Below are 26,874 nucleotides of genomic sequence, written 5' to 3'. Positions count from 1 at the left end.
CAATCGGAAATTTTACTAATGTATTAAATAGTAAGAGCAATGAGCTGAAGTAGAAATATTCAGTTACATGAATAAGTTTCTTTTGTAAGACATTCTTCTGGAGGCTTTTTGTTGTTGAACTTTACTCAGGTTCCCCACCAGGTGCAATGGCAGAACGTTTGAGTGATGTGCATGGAATAACTGTGAAAAGGACCGACGTTTACTAGTCTGTGAAGTATAGTGTATACTTAAAGTGTATGAACAAATGGTTCTAAAGTTTTCACAGAAAGAAAACTCCAGAGTCATAGGAGCTGTGCCCAAGATAATCCCTCTTTTTTCTGAAGTCAAATGAAAAGTTTGTGTGGTGTCCAAATCAGCCCAGAAGAATGGCAGCCATCACAGTGAAATTCTAAGGTAAACTACTAAGGCAAACGGTCCCCTTTTCACCACGGGTGTTTAAAGCTTATTAAGATTTGTGGCTATGGGGCTGGAGAGATGGCTCAGAGGGTAAGAGCACTGGCTGCTCTTCCAGAGGTCCCGAGTTTGATTCCCAGCAACCACATGGTGGCTCACAACCATCTGTAATGAGACCTGGTGCCTTCCTTGCCAGCAGTACATTGTATGCTTAATAAATATGTAAATCTTTAAAAAAATATTTGTGGCTATGAACTCAAGGTGGGGAGTGTATTAGTCACTGCGGGATACACTCTGCAGTTCTGCCTGTTTGCTCGCTATCCAGTGGCCTCCCTGATCAGTTTAATAAGCATTCATTGCGTGGCAGTATCTACATGAGGATCCGCTGTCTGGGGAGGCAGGTGGACCAGTCCATTATCTGAGATGGCTGAACTCACAAGTTTTCAGATTTTAATTCATCTATACTTTGGGTGTTTTTAAATACGACCAGTGAGCTACTCTGGGATTGAAGTCCAAGTTTAAGCACAAAACTGACTTGTGTTTTCTATACATCGCACACATACAGAACTGGGAGCAATTTTCCCAGGATGTTTCATAGTGGCCTGTCAACATGGGATGTTTTCATCTGTGTTATCAAACTGGCATTCAAGGGGTTGGAGATCTGAGGCATTCTGACTTTGGATTTTCAGAGTGGGGGCTCTCAACGTGCGTATGTTTATTTCAGTAAATTAAGTCTGTATTCCTGGTCCCAGAGGTCATCAAACTCTGTTAAGGCAGAAACAGCTTGACAAATTCAACAAAAGAAGGGAAGAAAATGTAATGAGCATTCTGCTTAGACAGTGGGGTACGCAGGCAGCACAGCTCTGTGATCTGTGAACCAAATCCTAACTTTATGCCTATGTTTAAAAAAAAAATGCCTGGCAGTGGTGGCACAGGCCTTTAATCCCAGCACTCAGGAGACAGAGTCAGGTGGATCTTTAGAGGCCAGCCTGGTCTACAGAGCGAGTTCCAGGACAGCCGAGGCTGTTACACAGAGAAATCCTTTCTCCAAAAAGCAATAACAAAATCATGATGACAGAACCGATATAAGTGTTTCGATGATTTTATTTCCATGGAAAGTTAAAGTGTGTGACCTATGAACAATTGCCAAAATACATTGTGAAGAATATTTTGATTACAATTGGACTTATACCACAAATATAATTGTTTTGCATTTACATCTGTATAACAGACATGTAAGGCTGGGGAGATGGCTCAGTGGTTAAGAGCAATTACTGTTCTTTCAGTAGACTTGAGTTCAGTTCCCAGAAACTACACCAGGCAGTTTGTAACCTCCTGTAACTCTAGCTCCAGGACATCCAACATCCTCTCTGGTCTCTATGGGTACTTTACTCACATACACAGAGTCCCACAGACACCCACACAAACACGTAATTAGAAATAAGATAAGTGTTTACAATGACATGTATTCTATTTGTGACGTCCTTAAAACAACTCAATATTAAAGCACCAACATTTTAACCTCTTCCTCCTAATAGGTATATTTTTAAATTTTATATTACATAGCTAAGCTGTCACTATATCGTCCAAATAGGAACACTTCACAGAATCTGTGAGAGTTAACAAGGACAATTCAGAAGTACGTAGCATAGCACTGACACATAGCAACTCCTCCATTAGTTCTGGTTTCTCATTACTTTAGGCCCTTTCTATGAAACATCATTTAAATCCTCTTTCATTCAAGAATAAATTGTGCATATTGCAAGACATCCTTACCATAACTTTCAGGCAGTTTTCCAACAAAAAGTTAGAGATTTTCTTACCAAGTAGGGACACACTTGTGATCCGGGACCAAACATAAGCTCACATTGCTTGTTCACGTCATACACTGCGCCAGGAAGCTGTGGAGACAGGTCATAGATCCTTCCATTTGGTTTGTCAAGAAGGCATTCTCCATGGCCAGTGCTGAACCAGACAGAGAACACAGCAACGTGAACACATTTGCATACATTGGTGTCTCTACCAGGTTTCTGTAGTTACTTTCAAGGACAATGCCCACATCTTACTGTTATTTAAAAACCAACTCTAGTCACACCAGCAAAGCACAATTCTTACAAATAATGACATCATCAGATTGCAGAGGAATTTTAACTGTGCCTGTTTTGCACTGGATCCCCACCCACACCCACAGAAGTTACAGTAGCATGAGGGGTGGGCTGGGAATGGAGCTCAATGTTAGAGCATCGACCCCCGCGTGTATAAGAACCTGGACTCTATCCCCAGCATGGCAAACAAGAACTGTTTAATGACAGGTTATCACAATATAATTGATGTTACACTTTTAGTATGCATTATCCAAACTGTGAGAATATAAAAATAAGGTGCATTATGGTCCTTGATCTAAACAGCAAAGAAAGGCATTTCAATATGTTCGTGCTTTTCCTACATTTAGGGGCTTTTCAGAGAGTAAGAAAGGAGTTAGCTCCCCGGTTCCAGGTACTTGCTATATTTAAGCTCCTTCATGACTTAGGAATTGTGGTTGTGAACAAATTCTTCAACCTACCCGAGCCAGGTCTCATCTTCCTTACATTGAGAAGGCTGATATATATCTCATAGTTTGCTATTGGAATACAGTTACATGCTGCTCCATGATGCTTTGGCCAGTGACGGGCCAAAGGTAGGATGGTGATTCATGGAGTACCTACTCTAAAGCATGGTTCTGTTTCTTTCCATAATTTCCATCAAGAGAGGTAACTGAAATACTAATGATGCTAAAATGAGAATATAAACTATTAAAGACATTGAGAGGATTTGTGCACAAATATTTTATGGAAGGAGCTTGGTAAATCATAGTAACCACATTGGAGACACAATTTGGATAACAGAAACTGAAAAGCAAAGAAAACTGGCAGAAGGTAAAGGCGTAACGCTTGGTATCCCAGGCCTGCCTCTTTTCAAAGCTAAAAAGAGCCTTGAAAGAACATATTGGGTTACAGGCTCCATCTCTGGGGCTGCAGAAGCAAATTTCTTTTGATTTCAGCTATTCCCATCTTGAAGGGACTCCTTAAACTTCTGTCACTCAAACACCTCTCAAAATATTACTTTACTTAGTAACATATGGAAAAACAAAGGACGCATGAAGATGTTCTGACGACCATTAAATCACCGCATAAATGGTTTTCAAGATAAAACAGAGTCCAAATTTAAAAAAAAAGCAAGACACATCCCACCCGGGGGTCTAGCAGATTGTGGAGGACATATCAGTTGAGTCCTTCCCACTGTGGACTTGTGTACACTAACCTGACCTGTGTGCCTATCTCCTTTCCTCATGCCAAGTGCCTGGCAGATAAAGTGTTCAGCGGCTTTTGACACTTCTCTAGCCCGCCCTTTTTGTATGCACAGTGGGCAGCTTTTTTATGTAACTGCAGCGTTGGGTGGGTGGGCATGGGGAGGTCTGGGTGAACCCTAGAGGAATTGGGGAGGGTGGGCCACCCCTGCCTCATACTTTTATTGTTGTTGTTATTGTTTGTTTTATATTTTGTTTTTTTTTACACTTGCTGCTCTCAATAAAGAAGCCTTTTTTACAAAAAAAAAAAACAAGGCACATGCCTATATGACTGAACTATAACAAAAACTTCTCAAGTAAAATTTATATATGCATATGTAAAATTTCATACCTATATATCCTTGTTTTTGCATTCATTTACTATGGGGGGTGCACATGCCTCAGCACGCATGTTGGGGTCAAAAGGACAATTCCCTCGGTGGTGTTCTTTCTCCATCACGGAGTTCCAAGAACTGAACTGTGGTCATCAGGCAAGTGACCCTATCCACTGAGCAATCTTTCTTGTGTTTTTAAACATTTACTTGAATATTAATAATGAAAGGCTAATAACCCTTTTTCTTGAACCACTCTAAAAGAACAAGCAACTTGAAATCTGAAGATGAGAAAGTGGTTTCTTATCAACTCCAGGAAGGGGGACCCAGACTCACTCCAGAAACTCCGTGATGTGCTTCTGACTACAAGCTGACCAGGTCCAAGGGCTCGTGTGGTAATTAAGGGTTGGGGCCATCACATGATACTGATGTTTAATCCCAGCTTCTTTACATTTATAACTGTCATCATGTGGAACATTAAACCTGAAAATGAAAACAAGCACTTAAGGCTATCAAAAATGGATACAACATTAATAACAATTCCCTTGTATTTCTACAACTGTACAGTGTAAAAAAATATAGATAATTCTAGTTATTTGGGGTTCTGTACTCTGAGTCTTTACATAAGGAGAAATTTCACATTCGGAGCCATACTCTGAGAAATACTAGATTCTAGTTTTGATTATTTTTGATCTTGCTTATTTGTCATCAAAGTCTAAACAATAAAAATATTTGGAATTTGTCTCATCTACATATGGACATAAGATTCGCATTAAAATGCCTTCATGTTTCAACCTGAACATCTAAGAGATGTTGTACACACGTTAGGCAAGATGTCCACACACTACAGTCTAGACTCGTATGCAAAGAATTTAATCTCCAGCTCAGTGCTATTCTATATATTAACCAGATATCAGCAGAAGCCTGGGGCTTCTGATCTGTCAGTGACAACCAATAAAACCCCAAGAGCACCCAAATATTGACAATGAGAACACGGTAAAGAACTAGCAGGTCAGAGAGAGACTGCACACTGGCCATCATGGACTCAAACATGAAAGAAAATCACCCTTACTATTCACCCACATCTGAGAAACACCGACATTCCTCAGAGAGAAAGCCACTGTCGAACAAACAACATTCTCTGCATAATATACTTGTTAGCAGCTTCCAATACTCCCTGCACTGTGTACTGGTTGGCAGCTTTCAATTCTTCCTCATAGTGTACTAATTCGCGGGTTTGAAAACCAGAAAAAGTGTTTCTGAGGTACCACTGCAACTTCTCAGCAATCTGTAGATCTTACCTCATGCCCGCACGCCCCTGTCCCCCTTTAAATACAAATGTTGGTGACCAGGAGCTAGGCAATAAAAGGGAATTAAAGCAGAACCTACTAATTAAGTTATCCCATTACAAATTACTGTCTACAGATATTCTAATGCAATGGCCAGGAAAGAAAAGTGGTCAAACTCAGGGCACCTCTAGTCTCGATTCCTTACTAGCGATAAACAAGGAACGTAACGACCTACCCTGCGGCTACTTTGGGAATTATTTCTCAGAAGATGATTGGTAGGACTTCCAAGCTTTTCATGGGGGCACTGGGCATGTCATGGGAAATCGTGGCCTCTGTACTTAGAGCACAGAACCCTGAGAGGGTTTTTATAAGACAAGAATAAGAGAACTCTAAATAGTTGCGGAAATGCTCTAAAGAGTATCATTTCATGAATAAGAAACCCCATGGACCCATGTCCTACGCTAGGGCTCTGAGCAATAACAGCAAGATTCAAGTTGGTCTTTCAAGTATTTTGGGGGAGTTGTGAACTAGGAGCCCTTGCAGGCCCTCCCAGATAATGGCAGAGGGTGGTACATGGTTATGTATAGGATAACAAAGAATAAAGGCCAGGGGTGCTTGTCATGTAAGCCAGTACAGTAAGCGAATAAAAGAATCCCCATGCTCTAGATCTTTGATTAGTCTGCTCGTCAGTGCAGCCATCTGACCTAACACAGATCACAAATAAAATCCACAAAGCTAGCCTTTGGAGGATCAGGGAAGAAAACCACACTGCACTATTCGATGAAGGAATACAGGTGCTCGTGGCTGAATGACCGCAAGTGGAAGGCACATTCTTCAGGTAAGGAAAGGTACTCACACGTGCCCGAGCTCATGGGCGATGGTGAAGGCAGCACTCAGGCCATTCTCCTCACTAACGGAGCAGCTCCTCAAGGGATCACACAGGGTGCCTAACTCCGCTAAACCTAAAAAGATGACACACACGTATCTCATCAAAGAGGAAGTGCCACCACAACCACAATGTGAAACTAAATATAAAGCAATCGTGGTGGCATTATGTCTTGAAAATAAATGCAGAACTGCCTAATAACAGTGAATGTTTAAATATATTAAATATTTAAAGCCAAAAGATGAAAAAACAGACTGAATAGTTTGCACTGAGATTTTTGTTTTGTTTTGTTTTGGTTTGGTATTTTTGTTTGGTTCTTGACTTTTGTAAATTTTTGGATTCTCTCATTCAAAAAATAATTTAAAGAATAGGATGAGCAAATATTCTTCTGCAAACATAGGGAAAGGGAGAGCAGAATGTTTAGTGTGGGGAATACAGCAGGCAGAGTTCCAACAGGTAACCAATCAAGAAGAAATCAAGAGCTATGGTAAAGCTTGGAATAGACAGGTTCCCAAGCACCACACAGTCACACGAGTAAAGTGTAAGTGTCTGAAATTGATGTAAAATAATGCTATCTGATGTGCAAGGTTTACACAATGACAGAAATAAAGCAATGGGTACTACACAGGATCAACTGGATGAAGGTAAACTGGTCTCTGCATCATTGGCTTAAGAGAGAGCGTTAGAGAAAGTTAGCTAGTCCTCCTGGCTGGGCAGTGCAGAATTGGAGAGAAAGACGTATCTAGTGACTACCCAACAAGAGAAAGTTGAAATATCTACTGTGTGTACAGACATGATATAATTATATAAATTTGAAGAAAATAATATATATTATTGCAAAGCATTCAAATAGTTCAACTTCAATGAAAATTTTAATATAAGGATATAACATCATGTTTAAATTTTTTTGAACAAAGGACCAAGAATAGCCAAAATAAAGGGAAAAAACAGGAAAAAGAGGATGGGCTTTGATTAAGGAGGGGAGAGGAAGATAGTTATAGAAGAGTGAGGGAAGAGGGTAAAATAACAGTAAGGATGTCTGAAAAGAGACATAATGAATTACATTTCTCAACCTACATATAATACCTCTGTGTGTGTACATATACACATGTGTACTTCAAGTGAAATTTTCTCATCTGAACTGACAATGCCCTCCCCAAGAGTCATAGACAGTCTAACAAAAAGTCCAGCACCGGGCATGAGAAGCCTCTTTTTGAGCTGTTTGAAAGTGGTTCCAGGAAACAAACACTAGAGCAGAAGGTTGCAGTGTGACCTCCAGTTACTTCATTCCTGCAGAAAAGTGTCAGAGGCTGGTAGATATTTAATAACATGTTCAAACTTCTTAGCAATCAGCAAACTAAAAAATCCATTCCTTTTGGATTGGCAAAGGCTGAGAAATCTGAAGGTAACCTCTATCAACAAGGAAAGAACCCAAGGGATGTTTACATCTCCTATGGCTAAGCATCTGAATGCTCTCTATTGCCGCTGCACGCTTATATCTTACTGGCAAAGAGTACGAGACGTGTGTCAATGAGATCACTTTAAAAATGATTTGTATTAGTTGGACGACAGTACTCCAGTTTCAGAGGCTTTCAAATTTGGGGATATTTACATAGAATGCATCGAAAGGCCAATCTTCAAAACTCTTGAGGATCTGAAACTTCTGAAACGTCACATGGGCCCTCAAAAGTTAGCATTTTAGATGAGGGATGCTCACCCTCAGCAGCACAATGAACAACCCAGGAACTCAAGAGAAAAGTGATTAGTTCCACTTTCCTAACAGGACTTTGGTCTAAGAGTGTGCCTGAAATGTTATGCAGACATGGAAAGACATAACCACAACTACGAAGTTAAAAATGAGGGAAGTAAACACTGCCACGTTGAGAGACGCATTATATAGGTAATGTTGCATTTCAAAGGTTTGAAGAAATTGATGAGGCTAAAATTCTTGGCATTGGTCACCTCATCAGGAAAGGCAGTGACATACAGTGAAGGCTGGGCACAGGTTGGCTATAAGAGAAACCAAGTTCGAGCTGGCATATTCGGACCTGGTGGCAGGTTCACGTCTCTACACTACAGTCGTCTTCAAGATGGCTTGTGGGTCAATGTGTATTATCTCCCTACACACAAAAACACATTAAGTACCACACCATGCATAGCACTTGGTATTTAGTAACAACTAAATATTAGTTCTTGCTATTCTACAAAATTCAGAGGCAGAATCAAAGAAGTAAGAGACATTTACTTACCAAGACCACACATCAAAATCATTAAAATGAAATAGGGAAACTTTAAATGTAACTTTAGATATGTCACTAAATAATCAATAAGCTAAGTTTAATTGATGAAAGAACTTACCTAATGTGTCACATTTCTCTTTAGCTCCACAAATGTCTTCCCTTGAAATAAAAGATCATATTTGGAAACATTTTCAGACAATACGGTTGCAGTGAGTCAACACAAAATTAAAGTTTTAACCCTGCCCAGACTGTCGCCACTCGGCCCCCAACCCCGTCAGTGCACACTCAAAGGCTTTGGAGTTAGCTTGATGCCTCACTTGTGCACCCCAGTGGGGAGCAGATGCTCTGTAAACCCGCACTGGGAGCTGCTTCCACCGCCACGCATCTGCTCCTAACAGTGGTTCTGTAAAATGTGTATGCTTTCGGAAGTCAGATGCTACTTTTTGCCCCTAATTCCTGAGATTCTGGCCCCGTAGCTGGACAGTGGCCCTGCCCACCCCAACCACATTTTATATATCTCTTCTGAATGCCCTTTCTCCCTCTGATCTTAAACCCTTCACTGTGAACTTCTGCTCTTGATTTCAGTCACAATGCAGGCCAGAGCCATAGACTAAGATGGCATGGAGAAGTTAAGAAACTCCTGCCTTTGTTTAAAAAGTGATAAAATAAACTTTTATTTCAAGGTTCAGAAAAGTTCACCTTTCCTTGAGATTGGCCCCAATGTGAAGGATTTCATTAGTAAACTATCTAAACAAACATCAAATACTATACATCCCTGTACCGTGGTATTGAAACAAGGCGTGATTTAGCCCTGAATTATGGCATTTGGAAGAAGGAAATGGTTTGTAACAGTGGGAGTTGTTCTCAGCAAGGGAAGCCTGATAATTATGGCAATCCCTAAGAATCAAAACCAGGGACTGACACACGGATGATAAAAGATGACAGACAGAAACACAGGTAAGAGGGAATGGGTAAAACGGGCCCTCAGATCTACATACATGCCAATTTCCATGTATTATATCTAATGCTCTCATTCTGTCTCTACCATGATAAGAAAAGTATTTTATTTAGATAATAGCATGACTCATCCTACTGATTTCCCACAATTTCAAAGAAGAGTCAACTGTTCTCAATCTAATAGAGTTCCCATGGATACTTTCATGTGTTCGTGGGGAAAAAAAAAAAAACAGTGTAGCCAAAATGTATCAGTTCTCATGCCAGAAAGAGTAGAGAATCTCTCTGCCCAAGAGGCTTTCAAAAGTCATACCTAGTGATGAGAACAGCGGTGTCGTGGTGGGAAGGGTGAGCATCGTCCAGCACATTCTGAGTCTGCTGCCATAGGCAAAAGTTGCGCAGTGTGGTAGCTGCATTAAAACTGATGACTGGTCCTTCCTGGAAAGCAACGAACAACTCAGTGAAAGGCAAAGGGTTCAGTCCTGTTTGCCGCCCACGTTGACTAGAATCCACAGTTTGTCAGATGCATTTTTACAGGCTCATACGGAGCAATATCAGCCTTGCTCTTAGTTTTAATTAAATATATTTAGCATGATCTAGCCAGGTGGTGGTGGCGCACGCCTTTAATCCCAGCACTAGGGAGGCCGAGGCAGGCGGATGTCTGTGAGTTCAAGGCCAGCCTGGTCTATAAGAGCTAGTTCCAGGACAGCTAGGGCTGTTACACAGAGAAACCCTGTCTCAAGAAACCAAAATAAATAAATAAATAAATAAATAAATAAATAAATAAATACTCATCTAGCATAATTATCAAATATTCAGGACTAGAAATCTAAATGTAAAAAAATATTAATTTTGTACTTCCAGGACAGGCTCCAAAGCTACACAGAAAAACCTTGTCTCAACAAACAAACAAAATTAATGCATTTTAAATCCTTCAACATTATGATTATAAAAGTAAATGTTTTCATTGTGATTTTTTTAATTGTTGACTCATGTGTTATTTTTCTCATTCTATTATACACCAATGTCATTCCATTTTATTTCCACCACAGAGTCTTTATGAGACAAGATCTAATTATGTAGTGCTGCGGGGGGGGGGCAGTTTTGTCAAATTACCTACGTAGACCAGGCTGGCCTTGAACTCACAGAGACTTGCATGCCTCTGCATTCCAAGTGCTGGGATTAAAAATAGAATCCAGTTCAAATTACATGTTTCAAGTAAGTTTTCAAAGATCTCATTTCTAGTAAGACTTCAGTGATCTACAGCTGGTCCCACCAAAAGCCAGCTAAAACCAACAGCCCTCGCTGCAACCTGCTTCTTACCTGCTCGCTGTGAATTACAACTAACTTCACAATCACTATATTTATAAGGTTCCCAATGCTTGAGTCCTTGTAGATTGCTGCAACCTGCAAGTGGACACCAAAAGATTAGATGCTTTGGATAAAACCTTCCATTCTGCAGCAAAGTAGAACCAACCTAGAGTATCCATCCTCCTGTGCGGCAGCGACACATGAGAGTCTCAGAGAACCGTTATCAAAGCCTGGCTCCTTCCCATCCCTTACATCCCATCTGATGTGACCATTTACATCAGAATCTCTAGGACTGAAACATGCGTAAGCATGTTTGACAGTTCACAAGGATTAAATAATCCTCATGGGAAGCGAAACTTAAGAACCAGCCCTCTGTCTTGCTACCTATATCAGTCTATAGCTCAACAGAACTCAGTATCTAGAAAATTTGCACTTCCACCAAAATCAGAGTGTTTAAATGTATGAGTGTGGGAATTATTGCTAGGGATGACTGAGCAAAAACTTCACTTTTTCCAAGATCAAAATATATTCATTTATATGACCATAATATTCTACTGCAATATATGACCTACCCTATTTTTGTAGTTTTATTAATGTTTCTCTCCCAATGTGTCAGCTATTTCCAATTGTGAACACAGTTACGGTTCACTCAGTACTGTGCAATCCAGGGTGGAAGAGATTCATCCAGTCACACGATCAACCACAGAAGAGGTCCCATCACAAGCTAAGCCTTGGTTTTCCCAGGCTGGAGAACTCAACTCTGTGAGGCTTTGCCTGAGCTCAGTCTGTGACTGATGGCTAAGGTGTTCTCCATCCCCAGCCTCACAGCCTCTTATAAGCAAGCACAGAGGCCAGCACTGCAGAAATACCTCGCACAGCCAATGCCTCTGCCTCTTTTCCAGTAAGTAAACTGGGTCACCTGTACAGCAGAAATCATTTCTGATGCCCATTAATGACTCTCCAAGCCATGGCAGTTCACTGATCAAGAGTGTGCTACAGCACTTCTTCACTGAATTAAAAATGTCCCATATCTATTCATTGCTACATTTAGATAGATAGAGATGAAAAGGATATGGTCCCTAACTTTTTAAAGCAGAGTTTGCTAGTTTCATCAGTACCAGGCTCCTCACTGGCCAAAGCTACTATAACACAATGCATAATAGGCCTCTGACAAATGCCTCCCAGGTCAAAGGACCTCTTCAAAACTAAAGCCAAAAGCTTCGCTGGGGCTGCAGAGTTAGGACAACATGAACATGCACACTCTAGTACTTTTCCTGGGGTTCTAGGTGGGCAGCCACAACAAATGCCAGGTAAGTCTGGCAAATCACCTTGCTCTACACAGCCATGGGAAAGCATTACACATCTCTATAACACTATATTCTAAAATGACACATGTTAGTGTTCCCTTAAACTAATTAAGATGTACTTTTATTTCTTTTTAAATAATGTTTGCTCCCTGGCATCAACACTTCTTACTTCACAGGTTTCAAAATGAAATAAATATTATTACATAAATTGCTAGTAATAACTGAGCCGAGAATAATATTATAAGCTCTATTGTTTGTATCCTTTGGAAAATTCTAGGCAAAAGATATTTGATACAAAATGTGAGGCATATTACTATCTCCTAGTCATTTACAAACATTTGGAAAACAACCCCTATAGCACATGAAAGCAAAATTTCATATATGGTTTAGGGAGAGGCCAACTTAACTACAAAGCTATTTATGAAATTCTGATCCCAACAAAGCAATTTATTTGAAAAAGACGCTGTTCTTTATTTGTTTAAAAAGATATTTTTGTTTAAAATTGAAAATGATGCCATCCCCCATATATATATATAAAGAACATGTGCAAAGAATTAAGGCTACACAAAACACCGAGTCACCACAAGGGAAAAGCACCATACGCAAAGCATGCAAGGGCATCATTTGCACATATTGCAGTGTGGTTGATATTTTCTCCGTCTTGAATAACAACAGTAAAAAAAAGACACAAAAATTAAAATAAACAGCATAAAGCTAATGTAAGAGAACATTTTTATTTAATGAGTACCTCTAATAATATTAACTATACTTCAGTAAATAAGGTTCCCGTCCTGACTATCTAACGAGGTCCTCCACGGTTATTACTAGGTGTGTGGGAGCGATGTGTACAAGCCACATGAGGGATTGACTGAAACACGAGGGAGCATGCAGGTCTTTGTCATCTAGTGGGCTTTAAGGCTCCTTAAAGACTGTACATTTAATAACAAATGCCTAAGAAAATGCTCTGGCTGCCATCACTTGGGTTATTTAATAATGCATATCAAGTGTCATCTAAGCCTGATGATGTCACTTCAAGGATAGAACAGCAAAGAATGGACTATTTCTACCTGTCTAACATACTTATTTCATTAGATGTATTATACCATAATTGTGTTCTTGAACAGTAATATTAACCCCAAGCATGCTTGAGATCACTTAGAAACCATTACATTATTTTCATAATGGAATACTACACTATAACAAATACATTAGCTCACACTCATTATTTCTCATTAATTATTGAAAAAATTTCTTATTCAATATGGGTAATATTCAATAATTTTCTGTCAAATTTTGTATATCTATCTATATAAATTTATATATCTAAACCTATTCACTTAACTTAGCTATTTTCTCAATTAAAGATAGAATTCAACACACACACAAAAATCCTTGTCATTATTTTGAACATTTCTTTTAATAAATGACATATTTCAAATCAAATTGCATTTTTGGATTCTTCCTAAATTACTATAATCAAAACATTATTAATAAGCAGTGTTTGAAAACACAGCTGCTGCCTTCTAAGATGCAAAGAAAAACTACTGATTTTTGTAAGTTGATTTTGTACACCGCCACTTTGCTGAAAATGTCAACAGCATCTAGACGTTTTCTGGTGAAATTTTTGGGGTCTCATATATAATATCATATTGCCTGCAATTAGGGATAATTCTATTTTATTTACAATTATCCCTTTAATTTCCTTCTCCTGCACTATTGTTCCAACTTGTGCTTCCTGCACTACACTGTTAAAGAACAGGGATGGTGGGCAGTCCTGTCTGGTTCCTCATTTTAATGGGGTTGTTTCAAGTTTTTATCAATTTAGGATCATGTTGGCTGTGTGTTTGTCATATTGCCTTTATTTTATTGAGACAGTGTTCCCTCCATCCCATTCTCTCTCCCATTTTTATCACGACAGCATGTTGGATTTAGTCAAATGCTTTTTCTGCATCTCTTGAGATGCTGATGTGATTCTCATCTCTAAGTCCACTTATATGATTTATTATTTTCACTGAATTACATGCTAAACCAACCTTGCATTTCCAGGATAAAGCCACTTGATCATGGCAGATTATCATCTTTATTTGTCTTGTATTCAGTTTACTATGTGTTTGCTGATTATTCTTTGTATCTATGTCCATTAAAGATATCAGTTTGTAGGTAGAGGTGTGTGTGTGCGGTCTTTACCAAGTTTGGCTGCTAGAGTACCACTGGTTAAGTGGAGCAAGTTTGGAGTGCTCTTTTTGCTTCTATTATTTTTAAGAGTTTAAGAAGGATCAACTGTAGACCCTTGAAAATCTGGCAGAATTCTGCTGTGAATCCATCTGGGCTTAGACTTCTTTTAGTTAGAAGGTCTTTTATTTGTCTCCTCCTTGGTTGTGGGTCTGTTTAGGATGATCTGACTCTGGAAATTTGGATTAATCAATAAATTAATCTATTCCTTTTATATTTTCCAACTTCATAGACTATCGGCTTTTAAGATCATAGACACATTCCCATTTATAATAGCATCAAAGGCAATAAGATTCCTTGTCATAAACCCAACCAAGGCGATAAAAGACCTCTCCAATGAAAACTTCAAGTCTCTGAAGAAAAAGATTGAAAAACACTTTAGAAAATAGAAAGACATCCCAACTTCATGAATCAGGAGAGTTAATATTGTGAAAATGGCCACCCTTCCAAAATCAATGTAAAGATTTAGTGCAATTCCAATAAAAATACACAGAACATCCTTCACAGAAACCAGGAAAATGAGAAGATCTAAATGGAACCAAAGAAGACCTGAGATAAGTAAACCAATCTTAAAGAAAAAATACTGGAAGGATTGCCATTCTAGACTTCCAGATATACTATAGAGCAACAGTAATACAAGCAATAGGGTACAGAAGCAAAACATTCAGAACAATAGAATTAAACATTAGGTCCAAAATGAATAACCATACCTACAGCCATCTTGTTATTTGACAAATGGGAGAAAAAGAAAAAAAAACACACTGAAGAAAAGATAGCATCTTTAACAAATAGTGCAGGAAAAACTGGATCCACATAAGAAAACGGAAATTAGAGACATCTATCATTCTGCGCAAAGTTATATCCAAGTGGATTAAGACCTCAGTTTGAAACCAGAAACACTAAAACTGATGAATGAATGCACAGGAAGTGCTGAACAAGATACAGATGTAGAAAGGGGTTTTCTGAACAGAACTCCATTTACTGGGAATTTAGGTCAACAATCTACAGGTGGGATCTAATCAACTAAAAGTCTTCTGTACAGCTAAGGAAACAATCAATCATGCCAAAGATGCTCACAGAATGGGAAAGAATCTTTGCCAGCTATACACATGACAGAAGATTAGTATCCAGAACATGCAAAGAACCCAAAAACAAAGCATCAAGGAAACAACTGATCCAATTAAAAAGTGGTCTAGGGATCTAAACAGAGAGTTCTTAATAGAAGAAAGAAAAAATGGCTACCAAATATCTCAAAAAGTGTTCATCATCCTTATGAATTGAAGAAATTGAAATCACAACTTGGAGATTTCATCAAGGAATCCTCTCTTTACAGTCAATGGAAGCCATCACAGAAAACCATAACTGGACCCAATGCAGAGATCAACAGATCATGAGTAGCCCAGCCCAGTACATACATCTACATCACAACTCCTGTACCCGTTACTCAGAGAACACAGAAGAAAGACAGAAAAATTGTAAAAGCCAGAATACTAAAAACTCTGCTGTGAAACGGTCTCTCCTAAAAATGGCTGCATAAACAAGACCAGAACAACAGCAGTATCACTGGACATGTTAATGTGGAAGAGAGAAAAATGTGTGGGGTCCCACCCTTAGACTAAGCACTACAAGAACACAACTGTCGATTACTGAGAGCAAGAAAACTAGTTTCTCCCAGGCATGAGACCCTTATTGGTTGTTCAGGGTAGAATGGTCAGCCTTGAAACCATATACACACAAGCAAAAAGATTGGACATCAGCAGGTGTACAAACACACACTCACACACAGACGCACTCACACACAGAGGCATATAGGCACAGACACATTCATACACAGAGACAGACAGACACTCACACATAGACAGACAGACAGACACAAACACAGACCCACAAACACATACACACACACAGATATAATCAAGTAATAAAGGGGAACATAGGAAGGATGGGAGTTATCTTGGAGAAGTTGAAAAAACAAACAAGGCAGGGGAGTGATATAACTATTTCAGTTAGAAACATTAAACATTTATAAAGAAATTAGGGGAAACTAGGTAAGACTCACTGGACCCTTCTTCACCTAGAGACACCTGCGGATACTCAGCAAAGCCAGTTCTTCTCCACAGCTTTAGAGCTATTTTGAAAATAGACTTTAAAGACATAGAACACATTGACTGAATCTAATAAGCCCTGGTGTGACCACCTGTCCTACTGTGCTGAGGATTCAATGGTTTACCCAGGCCTATAGAAGTCTTTTGAAATTCGGTCTTGAGCAGGGGAAGCACACACACACACACACACACACACACACAACACACACGCATGCCTTACACTCCCCAACATGTGTCTTCTACATCACTCATAACGAGTGGTGCCTCTTCTCAGCTCTGTCTCATCTGTCACTCTATAATCAAACTTTTAACAGAGAATGGCCAAGAGCATCATGCATGCCCCAGGCCCAGCTGAAATCTGTGCTCTTCCCAGTGAAAACCTTCAGAGGGCTGTGTGTAGTAGGCTTGTGGTTTCAAGAAACACCAGACACAAGAGTCTTTCCATGATGTACAAAAGGTCTGCCTTATTCTCAGGAAGCTTCAAAATGTTCAGGTTCCTTTAAAAACTATAACATTAACCGGTTTTTATATAAGGACATCAGAACTTCAATTGAGTATAAAAATATCACCAAATATGGCTCCGCCACAATTCTTGGTACCTCCTTAGCACCCTCTAGTCAATGTTTTCAAAGCTCTGCACCAGAGGTCTATAACCAAACCCACGTCAAACGCTGCTGTCATGAAATCTAGCGTTTTCATTCAGTGTCTCCCTCTAGACAATCTTTTTGACAAATGCCACCTTCTTATCACTAAATTTATCCAGTGTTCCATAGAATTGATGTAATGTTCTACATGGTAAACGGCGTCCTTCATACCATAACTCTCATTAGAAAACCCATGGTACACGCATACACAGAGAGAGAAAGAAAGAAAGAAATATAGGGCTAAATAATTATTCTGGATTCAGAAGTTAAAAAAAATACCATCAGTATATACTTAAATTCATAATCTCTATCTTTTTTAATCAGCTCAAATACATGAATGAGTATGTAGTACAATTTCAGAAATTACAAAATTATTATTCGCCTTTAACTACTTGTTCATCATTTCAGTAACTTTACTAAGCATCCACTTTGCACCTAGTACTATATTTGGGCAACATCTACCCTGATGTATTTGCAAGGACCTTAGACAAAGTGCCACCGGTTAGAAAAATGAGAAGATCTTAGGATCTTAAATCATAGTAACTTTAACTGGAGAATTCTGTCTAAGGAAACAGGCAAGGTCACACAGAGGTGTCTTGGACAGGTCTCTGCAACAGCACAGGCCTCAGTTCCATCCATGCAGAAGCACTTCCAGCCAGAAAGTGTGTCCCTAACGATGCTGAGCCTGCACAGACAGGTGACTGACTGTATTTTGTCAATGAAACCTGGACAACCGGAGCATGAGACAGGGTGATTTTTGTGAATACCCCTGAACAACATGACTAAACCCAGGGACACTCAGGGAAGGGTGACAAGAGTGAGCTGATGTATGTGCATGCATGGGTGCCTGCAGAGAGCTGACATGTCCTTCATGGTACTAGGCCTGCGGATACCAGAACCCCCGCTATCAGCAGAGTCCAACACCAAAGCAAAGACCCGAATCACACATCCCCTAAGACAGCACCACTCGCAATGAGTCTTTGCCTCCAAAGAGGGTGTTGCCAAGCTTCTGAGTAGGGGATTCAGTAGTAGTCAAAGGCATAGCCTCTTCTCTCCATGACAACAGATGGAGGCTTTAATATTCAGATCCAAAGATCAATTGCACAAGGCTATTCTCTGTCACTAGAGGGCAGAAGCCATTCACATAGAGAACACTTCAAGGATTCTCTGTGAGTGGTGGAGAGATTGTCAAATGTAAAAGCTGCCAGAGTAACAGCTGAAATTCCGGCTCTAATGAAAACACAAATTGCTCACATCTAGAGTTTGGAAAGACATTTTTAAATTATATATGAAAAGCATCAAATGCACCATTTTACATGATGTAAGAAATCCCATTACGTTGGAACTGGAGGGATAGCCCAGAATTTAAGAATACTTGCTGCTCTTGTAGAGAACACGAGGTCAATACCCAGGTCAGGGAGCCCAGGAGCACTGCAGGGATCTCCCTCTTCTGGCCTCTAAGGGAACCCACACACGTACAGCAGACTCACAAAATAATAAACACAAGAGAAATCTTTAAAAAGAACCCTATTGCGGTGCTTACAATTGACATGAGGGTCAGCACATAGTGCTGCAGATTCTGCCCGTGATGATGGACCATCTTAGCGTCGGCTGTAACCATAACTTCCACATATCTTGGGTATGACAGAAATCGCTTACTCCTGGAATGTAGCTGACTCTTTTCCCCCTCCAATCTGAACGCCACTTCCTTCTTTCTATGAGTATCCCCACTCGCATTGCTGAAGTCAGGAGAGGGCAAAGCAGGTTTCTTCATTTCATCTTCTGGAAAGAAGGAGAAGATAATACAAAGTCATTATTATGGGGTTAATAGATTGCACAAAACAGAGCAGCCACAACACAATCCTTACACTGAGTGGCATCGCCATGAGCACTGCTTTTCATAGGTGGTTTATGATGCTCATAGTTTCAGAGCTATACGAACCAACGCTGACTCTAAGCTTTATTATACCAGGTCTGATTATTAAAAATATTTATTTGCTAATGGGTGATAAATAATGATGAAGAAATTCCTGCTTTCCTCAATAGGCAAACGGGCTCCTAAGTCACTGCTAGGATTTAGTCTCATTCCATAGCAGCCACATCTTGTCTGCTGATATTCCATAGAATACAGGGGAAAACAGCATTAGACAGTATGTGAAAGCAGCACCGACCTCCCTAAAAATGTTCCGACAGCAGCAACTCAATCCAGAAATCAACTACCGATAAAATACTTGTAACAAGCCGGGCGGTGGTGGCACAAGCCTTTAATCCCAGCACTTGGGAGGCAGAGGCAGGCGGATCTCTGTGAGTTCGAGACCAGCCTGGTCTACAAGAGCTAGTTCCAGGACAGGCTCCAAAACCACAGAGAAACCCTGTCTTGAAAAACCAAAAAAACAAACAAACAAACAAAGATACTTGTAACAGTGAAGACATAACGTACTTGGTGATTTTCATTGCTTACTTCCATAGAAAATTATTAATCACTGTAATTAAAGGAACTAATTTTAAGTACTATGCAAAAAATCAGCCTTTAAATATTTGATTATATGTGCTAATGCAAACGGCTCATGAATAGCATGGATGTGTGCTATTTCTTTTCCCTTCACATCCTCCTTCTCTTCTCTTGTCTTCTCTCATCTTCTGTCAACTTTCTTCAAATAGATGAGCAATGGTTGTATTTTCAACAGAAAACTGGACCGAACAATTTGAGTAAAAAATATTCAACAAGATTTTGTTGTACTATAACCATACACACACACACACACACACACACACACACACACACACACACACACACTAGTGAAATGATTCACTTCATTTAAATATGAACAGAGTCCTATGGCGATAGCAGACAATGAAAGAAGCCATTAAGTACTGGTTCCATTATCTTCAACAGCTGTCTTTTGTATTGCTGTTTCCTTAGGCAGGAAAACTGCTTCCTGTTATCTTCTGTTCTTTTTCCTGGGGCTCCTCATCCACTGATTATCAGTGAACAATTGCTGACCCAGGAAGACCCCAGATAAACTGCTGTGTATAAATCTCTGGCTAACAGGGGAGGCTGAAGGTTTCTGTTTCAATATATTTGCTCATTTGCTTCCAGATTATTGGAAACAAACTTTGATGAGCATTTATATACATAGAGAATGTTTAGGAAGTGAGGCATACACAGCACCTCATAAAGCTTCCATACCAGAGAAAGGGGAAGAAATCAATACAAATGCTGATATATGGCAGTAGGTTTCAAGTCTAGAAACCTGTCTCCAGAGTGAGCATGTGCAGCCACTACAGGATGCTGTGTGCTAATGAAGTGTAAAGGAAAAGCAGAACACCATAACTTATCAACCGACACTATATTATCCATGCACAGCTCAGTTTGCTTATACACCATTTGAAATAATCATAAGAAAATGTACAACTATGGACAAATAACCGAATGACTTATTCAAATCTACAAATTTATATTTGATTGGCACATAGTAGTAATAAATCTTGCTAACTATAATGAAAGAAATGAGAAAAAATTAAACATAGCATACTATTATGTAGGTAAAAATTAAAATTAAGCATATATTTTTAAAAGATATGTGTGTACAATAATGCCATCTTAGAAAGAGTCAAGGAGATCAGAAATTGGGAATTAGAGTAACATTTGCTTCAGATGCTGCAAGGATGAGGACGGAGCGACGGGGAGGAAGTGTGGTTAGGCTCCAAACCTTTACGCTGTGCTGTTCATCCACACGAATATACAGAACACCACTAACAAGTCCTTAGTAGATACATCACACTGATCACCACTACATCAATCTGCCCACTGGCATGACTGCCGTGTTCTGCTGTTCTGACAATGGTGTCTAAAGCATTGTGATAATATAATTAAATGCACAGTATGAATATTAAGGACATAGTTTTCCAACTTTTTCATATTTGATTTAACACATACAAAACAAAAGCCTGTGACTAAAATCCCAAAAGGCTCAATTTAAAGCTCTATAAATTACCCATTGTGAACACAAATATAAGTAAACCATAGAAGGGAAACAGTCAGAAGGGATGAACTGAATGTTTGCACAGAAAGATGGCCCTCAGACATTCAAAAGTAGGAACCTTGGAGGTATTTAAACATTGATCCCATTATTTATATTTTTTGCCAAAATTTACAAATACATATTTATAAAATGTATATAATGGGCCAAATATATATAGAATACACAGCCCAACTTTAACAGTATGGCTTAAGAGACTGATAGAAAAACTATTACCTTAATATCTCAGTGTTCTTTAAATGATTACAAGTTTATGTTGCTATTATAATTTTAAGAAATAAAGTAGTGTCATCTAATATAACATTTATCAACAATTCACAAGCTAAAGCACTCCATTCCATTGACTTTTCTAAGTATTTATGCCCAAGAACTATGACTAATGGTGGTAAACTGACCTCTGTAAATACCGTATATAAAGGGTCATTACTCCACACATTTGCCACCCAGCATAGTGACACATATCTACAATGCCAGCACTTGGGTGACAGAGCAGAAGCACAGGATTCAGGGTCATCCTCAGTTGTGTAACAAATCTGAGCCCAGCCTGGACGACATGACATTCAGTCTCCAAATACTGAAACACACTCGCCAATCAACTACATCACTTCTATGTAATGCTTCCCTTTCTATTTTTGTTCTATCAAGTCAAAGACTAAAACTGATTCTTGTCCTTTATTAATAATAAGCATATTACCTCATGAAACAAATTTAGATCAACCCTAACTACAAGATCATGAGTATTATCGTAGAATAAAAACATCTTTAAAATTAATGCTAGCAATAATACCTCATAGCATATTGTTATAACTCATAGAAAATACTTAAATTAATAGTTGCAAGAATGTATGTTGCTCAAAATTATGAGTATACAACAATATGATTAGAAGCCCACATTTCTACTTGAATGTCTGACGGCTACCCCACACTCATAATTTTCCTCCCCAGCTTTCAGCTACACATGTCAGCAACAGCTTCCTAGTACCCACAAGTCAGTCACCACTGTATCCCACCACTGGGATGCCTGCCCTGCCCCCATTCTAGCTTCTAGCCATTTTGTCTTGACATTTCTCCTTCAACTACGCCTGCTTTAAACTGTGCACCATTTTATTTCTTATTTTTAAATTAAAGTACAATTGCTCTTCTGGAAAATAATCATGCTCTTAAATTCACTGAGGTATTTCTCACTCTAGAATTCTTAGAATGAAGAATACAAAATTAGATTTACAAAAGCCTCCCAATGCTCTAGCCATCTTCTGTTATCTGCACTTCCCTTCATCTTTAAGTCCACTTCTAAAGAGTGATCTCTCATTGACTCAAGATGAGACCCAGTGTTTCCAGACTCGAAGATTCCCCACAGTGTAAATTCTACGTTGCTCTCAACAGATCACCACTAAGCACCACCACCTCATCAAGCTGTGAATTCCCTGGTGAGTGAGAACACAGTTGGGCAACGAGCTCTTCTGAGTTCAGTAAATGCTCACAAACAGTAGAAAAAAAGACTAAGATGAAGAAAAGATAAGAGAGGAGGAAGACAAAAGACAAATGGTCATGATGGTCATGGGAGAAAGGAATAGCCTGAGAAACCGGACAGAAGTGCCTAGTGGGTATGATTTCAGCAAAAGGAAAACACTAATAAGATGTCCAATGGCATCAGATCAAGGACAGACCCACTGCTGGAGACATTCCCATATCAAACCCAGTGCTGCTGTCTGTGCACAGGCTAATATGTGTTTGACCAGAAAAAAAAAGCTATTTCACAATTCTCCAAAGCACAGAACTATTGGCATAAAATCAAAGCATGTTTAATCTAGTGTATCGACATTTGAAATCACTGCTGAATGCACCAAAGGTCAAAGAATTTCAAACTCTTTGAAATGAGATATGACCATTTCAGATACTAGTTACCATATTTCCTCATGGTTGAAGCTGTTCTGGATCTATTATATGCTCTAGATTTCCATGCTATTGAATTAATGCTATCAATAACAATAATACCCATACTTACTGTTGATTATTTATTGTTAGTTCAAGCTATACATGTTTACCTCCTTAGTATTAACAAAAGCTCTCTATGAAATAGGCACTATTACTCAAATCAATTTATTAGTGAGGAAAATTAGAAAGAGAAAGGTTAAGTGTGCTATCTATGGTAACATAGCTAATAAATTAAAAACCAAGGAAATTATTTTTAAACCAAAGGTATTCTATAGCATAGAAACACAAAAATATATATGTATCTAAGATTTCTCATTACTAAAAATCTCAAGAACATACTTAAAGAACCATGGGCTACACTTTGTGTGCTTTTAATGCTTAGTTTTGAAGAATTTCACAAATTAAGACATGGGGCCCCATCTACTGGTAGTAAGTGTAGAAAGACTGTGGATTTGCCTGTATTAGACGAAAGAATGAGTACATCATCAGGCTCTGTGCAGCCTTGGGTCAGTTACTATTACTGGACAATTTTTAAAATACACAGACATGTGACACAGATTGAGTGAAATTTTCATAGCCGACAACTGAATGGCATAACAATGAAATGAACTCAGGTTTTCTCAAGATAGGCTTTGCAACTGAATACACATCACACGACTCTGCTAAAAGCAATATGTGACAACACAGAGTGAGGAGAATTTAGCACCAAAGTCACCATGGCAAACGTTCCTTCTTTGAGACTAAGAAAAACTATCTGGTCATGCTTCTGGAAATATGAGGTTTCATCTTCCTTGCAATACAGAAACGTGGAGTTGAGCTAATATACAGATATCAAGGTTGGTAGGTCTACTGAAGACAAAGATTTGAGACCACTCAACTACTATCATTTCATACAGTGACCCTAAAAGAGCATCCTTAAGCATTCTTTCTCTGACTAAAGAAGTCTCTTAAACGCACAGTTAACTTACTAAGTGATACTTACTTTACTAAGAATTTTCATTATGAACAGTTGCTGAATTTCATCACGAACTATTCACCTAGGGCTAGAGGAAAGACTCAGCAGTTGGGAGCACTTCCTGCTATTGCAGAGGACCCAGGTTCTGTTCCCAGCACCAATCCCACAGCTCACAACCATTTGTAACTTCAGTTCCAGGAAATCTGATGCCCACTTCTGGACTCCTCTGGTACCAAAAACATGCTACACATATAGAAATTTAGGTTAAAAACTCTTGTACATAATAAAGATGAATAAATTGTTTTAAATATTATTTCATTCCACAAATCCAGGAATTTTCAATATAGGAAAAATAAATTATTTTAATATATCACATAAGTGGATTGAAGAGCATAAATCACATGAACATCACAGATGCAAACATCACCTTTGACACATCCAATAAGACTTTCTAAAGAAATTCTCAAGAGAACAGGGCTGGGGAGAACACATCCAAATATAATAAAGATTACATATTACAGACTTTTAGTAAACATCATGCTAAATCGAGATTGCAGAAAATCATTCGTACGAAAATCAAGAACAAGATGAATTGTTTCCATTCTTATTTAATATAGTGCTAAATGTCTTAGCTATAACAATAACAGAAGAAAACAAAAGGAACAGCAATAGGACAGGAAGGAGTGAGAGTATTCTTATTTTCAGATCATAATACCTTTAAAATATCTCATTAATATTTCTATTAGATTTGAGTTGATTATAATTAGAATCCTTGCTTACTTTTCATGAGTTTAAGCAGCAGAGAGCCAAAGATTTAGGTTTACTTCACAAAGCATTACAATCTAAGCTATGTTTTAAGATCCAGAAATAAAGCTATAACATAAGCTGCACGGCTGATTAGTGAAGTAATATTTATATATTCTTTAAGAGAATATATTTTGTGTAGTACTGAATTGCATTCAGTTCCCTGCACACAGTAGACACGAACTCTAGTACTGAGTCACATCTCAACCCTCCTGTCTCATCTTGAGGTAGAGTCTTAGCAAGGTCCCAGGATGGCCTTACACACACTGTGTAGCTAACCCAGGCTGGCCTTGAACAATCTACATCCTTACCCAGGCTAGCCTTGAACACACTATGTTCTTACCTCGGCTGGCCTTGAACATACTATGTCCTTACCCAAGTTGGCCTTGAAAAAACTCTGTCTTTATACAGGCTGTCCTTGAACACATTAAGTCCTTACCCAGGATGGCCTTGAACGCACTATGTCCTTACCCAGAATGGCCTTGAATGCACTATGTCCTTACCCAGGATGGCCTTGAACACACTATGTCCTTACCCAGGCTGCCCTTGAACACTCAATGTCCTAACCCAGGCTGGTCTTCAACATACTCTGTAGCTAACCAAGACTGGACTAGAACACACCCTGTAGCCAAACAAGACTGGCCTAGGACAAACTCTGTTGGTGTAGGAGGTCCTTCTGTATTTGTGTTGCTTTCATTGGTTGAATAAAGAAACTGCCTTGGCCTTTTGATAGGGCAAAAACTAGATAGGCGGGGTAGACAGAACAGAATGCTGGGAAGAAGGGTAGTGTGGCAGACGACATGGTTCTCCTGCCTGAGATGGACACTGGTTAGACTCATGCTGGTAAGCCACAGTCAAGTGGCGATACTTATTAATGAAGATGAGTTAAACTAATATGTGAGAGTTAGCCAATAAGAGGCTAGAGATGATGGGCCAGGCAGTGTTTAAATGAATACAGTTCCTAGTGGTTATTTTGGGTATAAGCTAGCCCAGCAGGATGGAACAAAAAGGCCCGCGCTCCCATACAACACTCTGTAGCTAACCCAGGTTGGCCTTGAACACTGCATGTAGCTAACCCAGTCTGTCCTTGAACTTGCAAATTTCCTGTGTCAAACTATGGAGTACTTGGGATTACAGGCCTATGCCACCAATTCTGGATAAAACTTGAAATATTTGTAAATATGTGTGTACATATAATTATATATATATATAAAATCTCAATTCACAATTCTATTTTTCCATAAATTATATGTGTGCATATATATATTCTATAATCTCAGTTCACATATATATGTTTATATATATTCATGTATATATGTATCTGTGTTTTCATGTATATGTATATATATTCACAAGTATTTCAAGTCATTTAAACTTCTCTCTTTACCTGGAGAGTAAATCTAAATAAATAGTAACTGTATTTCACAGCACAGACCCGAGCCATCAGAGTATTTGGTCCCTCAATAGCCCTCATCACCACTGCTCTTTTTCTATGGGATAGGAGCCAATTACAAACCAAATCCATCCATGAATGCAGACACAGAAGATCTGAAGAAAATGTTACCAGATCTGCTGAAAAAAGCAAAGTTCGGGCTTTGGTTTCCCTGGTCACCCTCTGCTTTGCAGAGGGTCTTTCTGGGTGCCTTCCTGTCTGTACCTCCTTACCCCAGAAAAGAAATTTAAAAAGAAAAAAACAAAGGAGGGAGGGAGATGGCAGGAAGGAAAGAAAAGAAATGGAGAGAAAATAAAACTAAGACTTGTGAGAATGGATGATAGGGAAAACATTGGTTTGCCTTAGTTTACGCACACAAAAATATTCTTGATGAAATTCAACACCTATTCATAATGGCAATTCTTAGTAAACCAAGCAACTAGCATAGAAAATTAAATAAACTTTGAATTTAGGTGGAATTCTTTGGCCAGTAAAGGGTAAAGAAAAATCTAAATCAGATATTGTATATCAGAAAAGGTTGAAACTGTTCCTAGTTTGCAACTGGTAATAAGACAAGATTTTCATTAAGATTATTCCTATGTCATATGATAGGGCATCTCTTGGGTATGTTCCCAAGAGTGGTATTACTGGAACTTGGGGTAGGTTGATCCCAAATTTCCTGAGAAA

At 38.9% G+C, this 26,874-nt stretch overlaps 1 protein-coding gene across 1 annotated transcript in view; it reads right to left on the bottom strand.

The window, feature by feature from the left end:
• The window catches only part of Adamts20 (ADAM metallopeptidase with thrombospondin type 1 motif 20), a 120,255-nt gene that overhangs the window by 72,098 nt on the left and 21,283 nt on the right, over nt 1-26,874 (bottom strand). The window contains exons 4-10 of the mRNA XM_005354301.2: nt 18,562-18,800; nt 10,743-10,826; nt 9,733-9,857; nt 8,584-8,624; nt 6,196-6,301; nt 4,387-4,533; nt 2,217-2,358 (exon numbers count right to left, since the gene is read on the bottom strand). Of these exons, the coding sequence (XP_005354358.1) occupies nt 2,217-2,358; nt 4,387-4,533; nt 6,196-6,301; nt 8,584-8,624; nt 9,733-9,857; nt 10,743-10,826; nt 18,562-18,800 (884 nt within the window). The remainder of the gene's footprint in view (nt 1-2,216; nt 2,359-4,386; nt 4,534-6,195; nt 6,302-8,583; nt 8,625-9,732; nt 9,858-10,742; nt 10,827-18,561; nt 18,801-26,874) is intronic.

This window comes from Microtus ochrogaster, chromosome 15 (assembly GCF_000317375.1).
Source record: "Microtus ochrogaster isolate Prairie Vole_2 chromosome 15, MicOch1.0, whole genome shotgun sequence".
Taxonomy (NCBI): domain Eukaryota; kingdom Metazoa; phylum Chordata; class Mammalia; order Rodentia; family Cricetidae; genus Microtus; species Microtus ochrogaster.
Note: the sequence above shows the minus strand (reverse complement) of the source record. Positions and strands in the feature narration are given on the sequence as shown.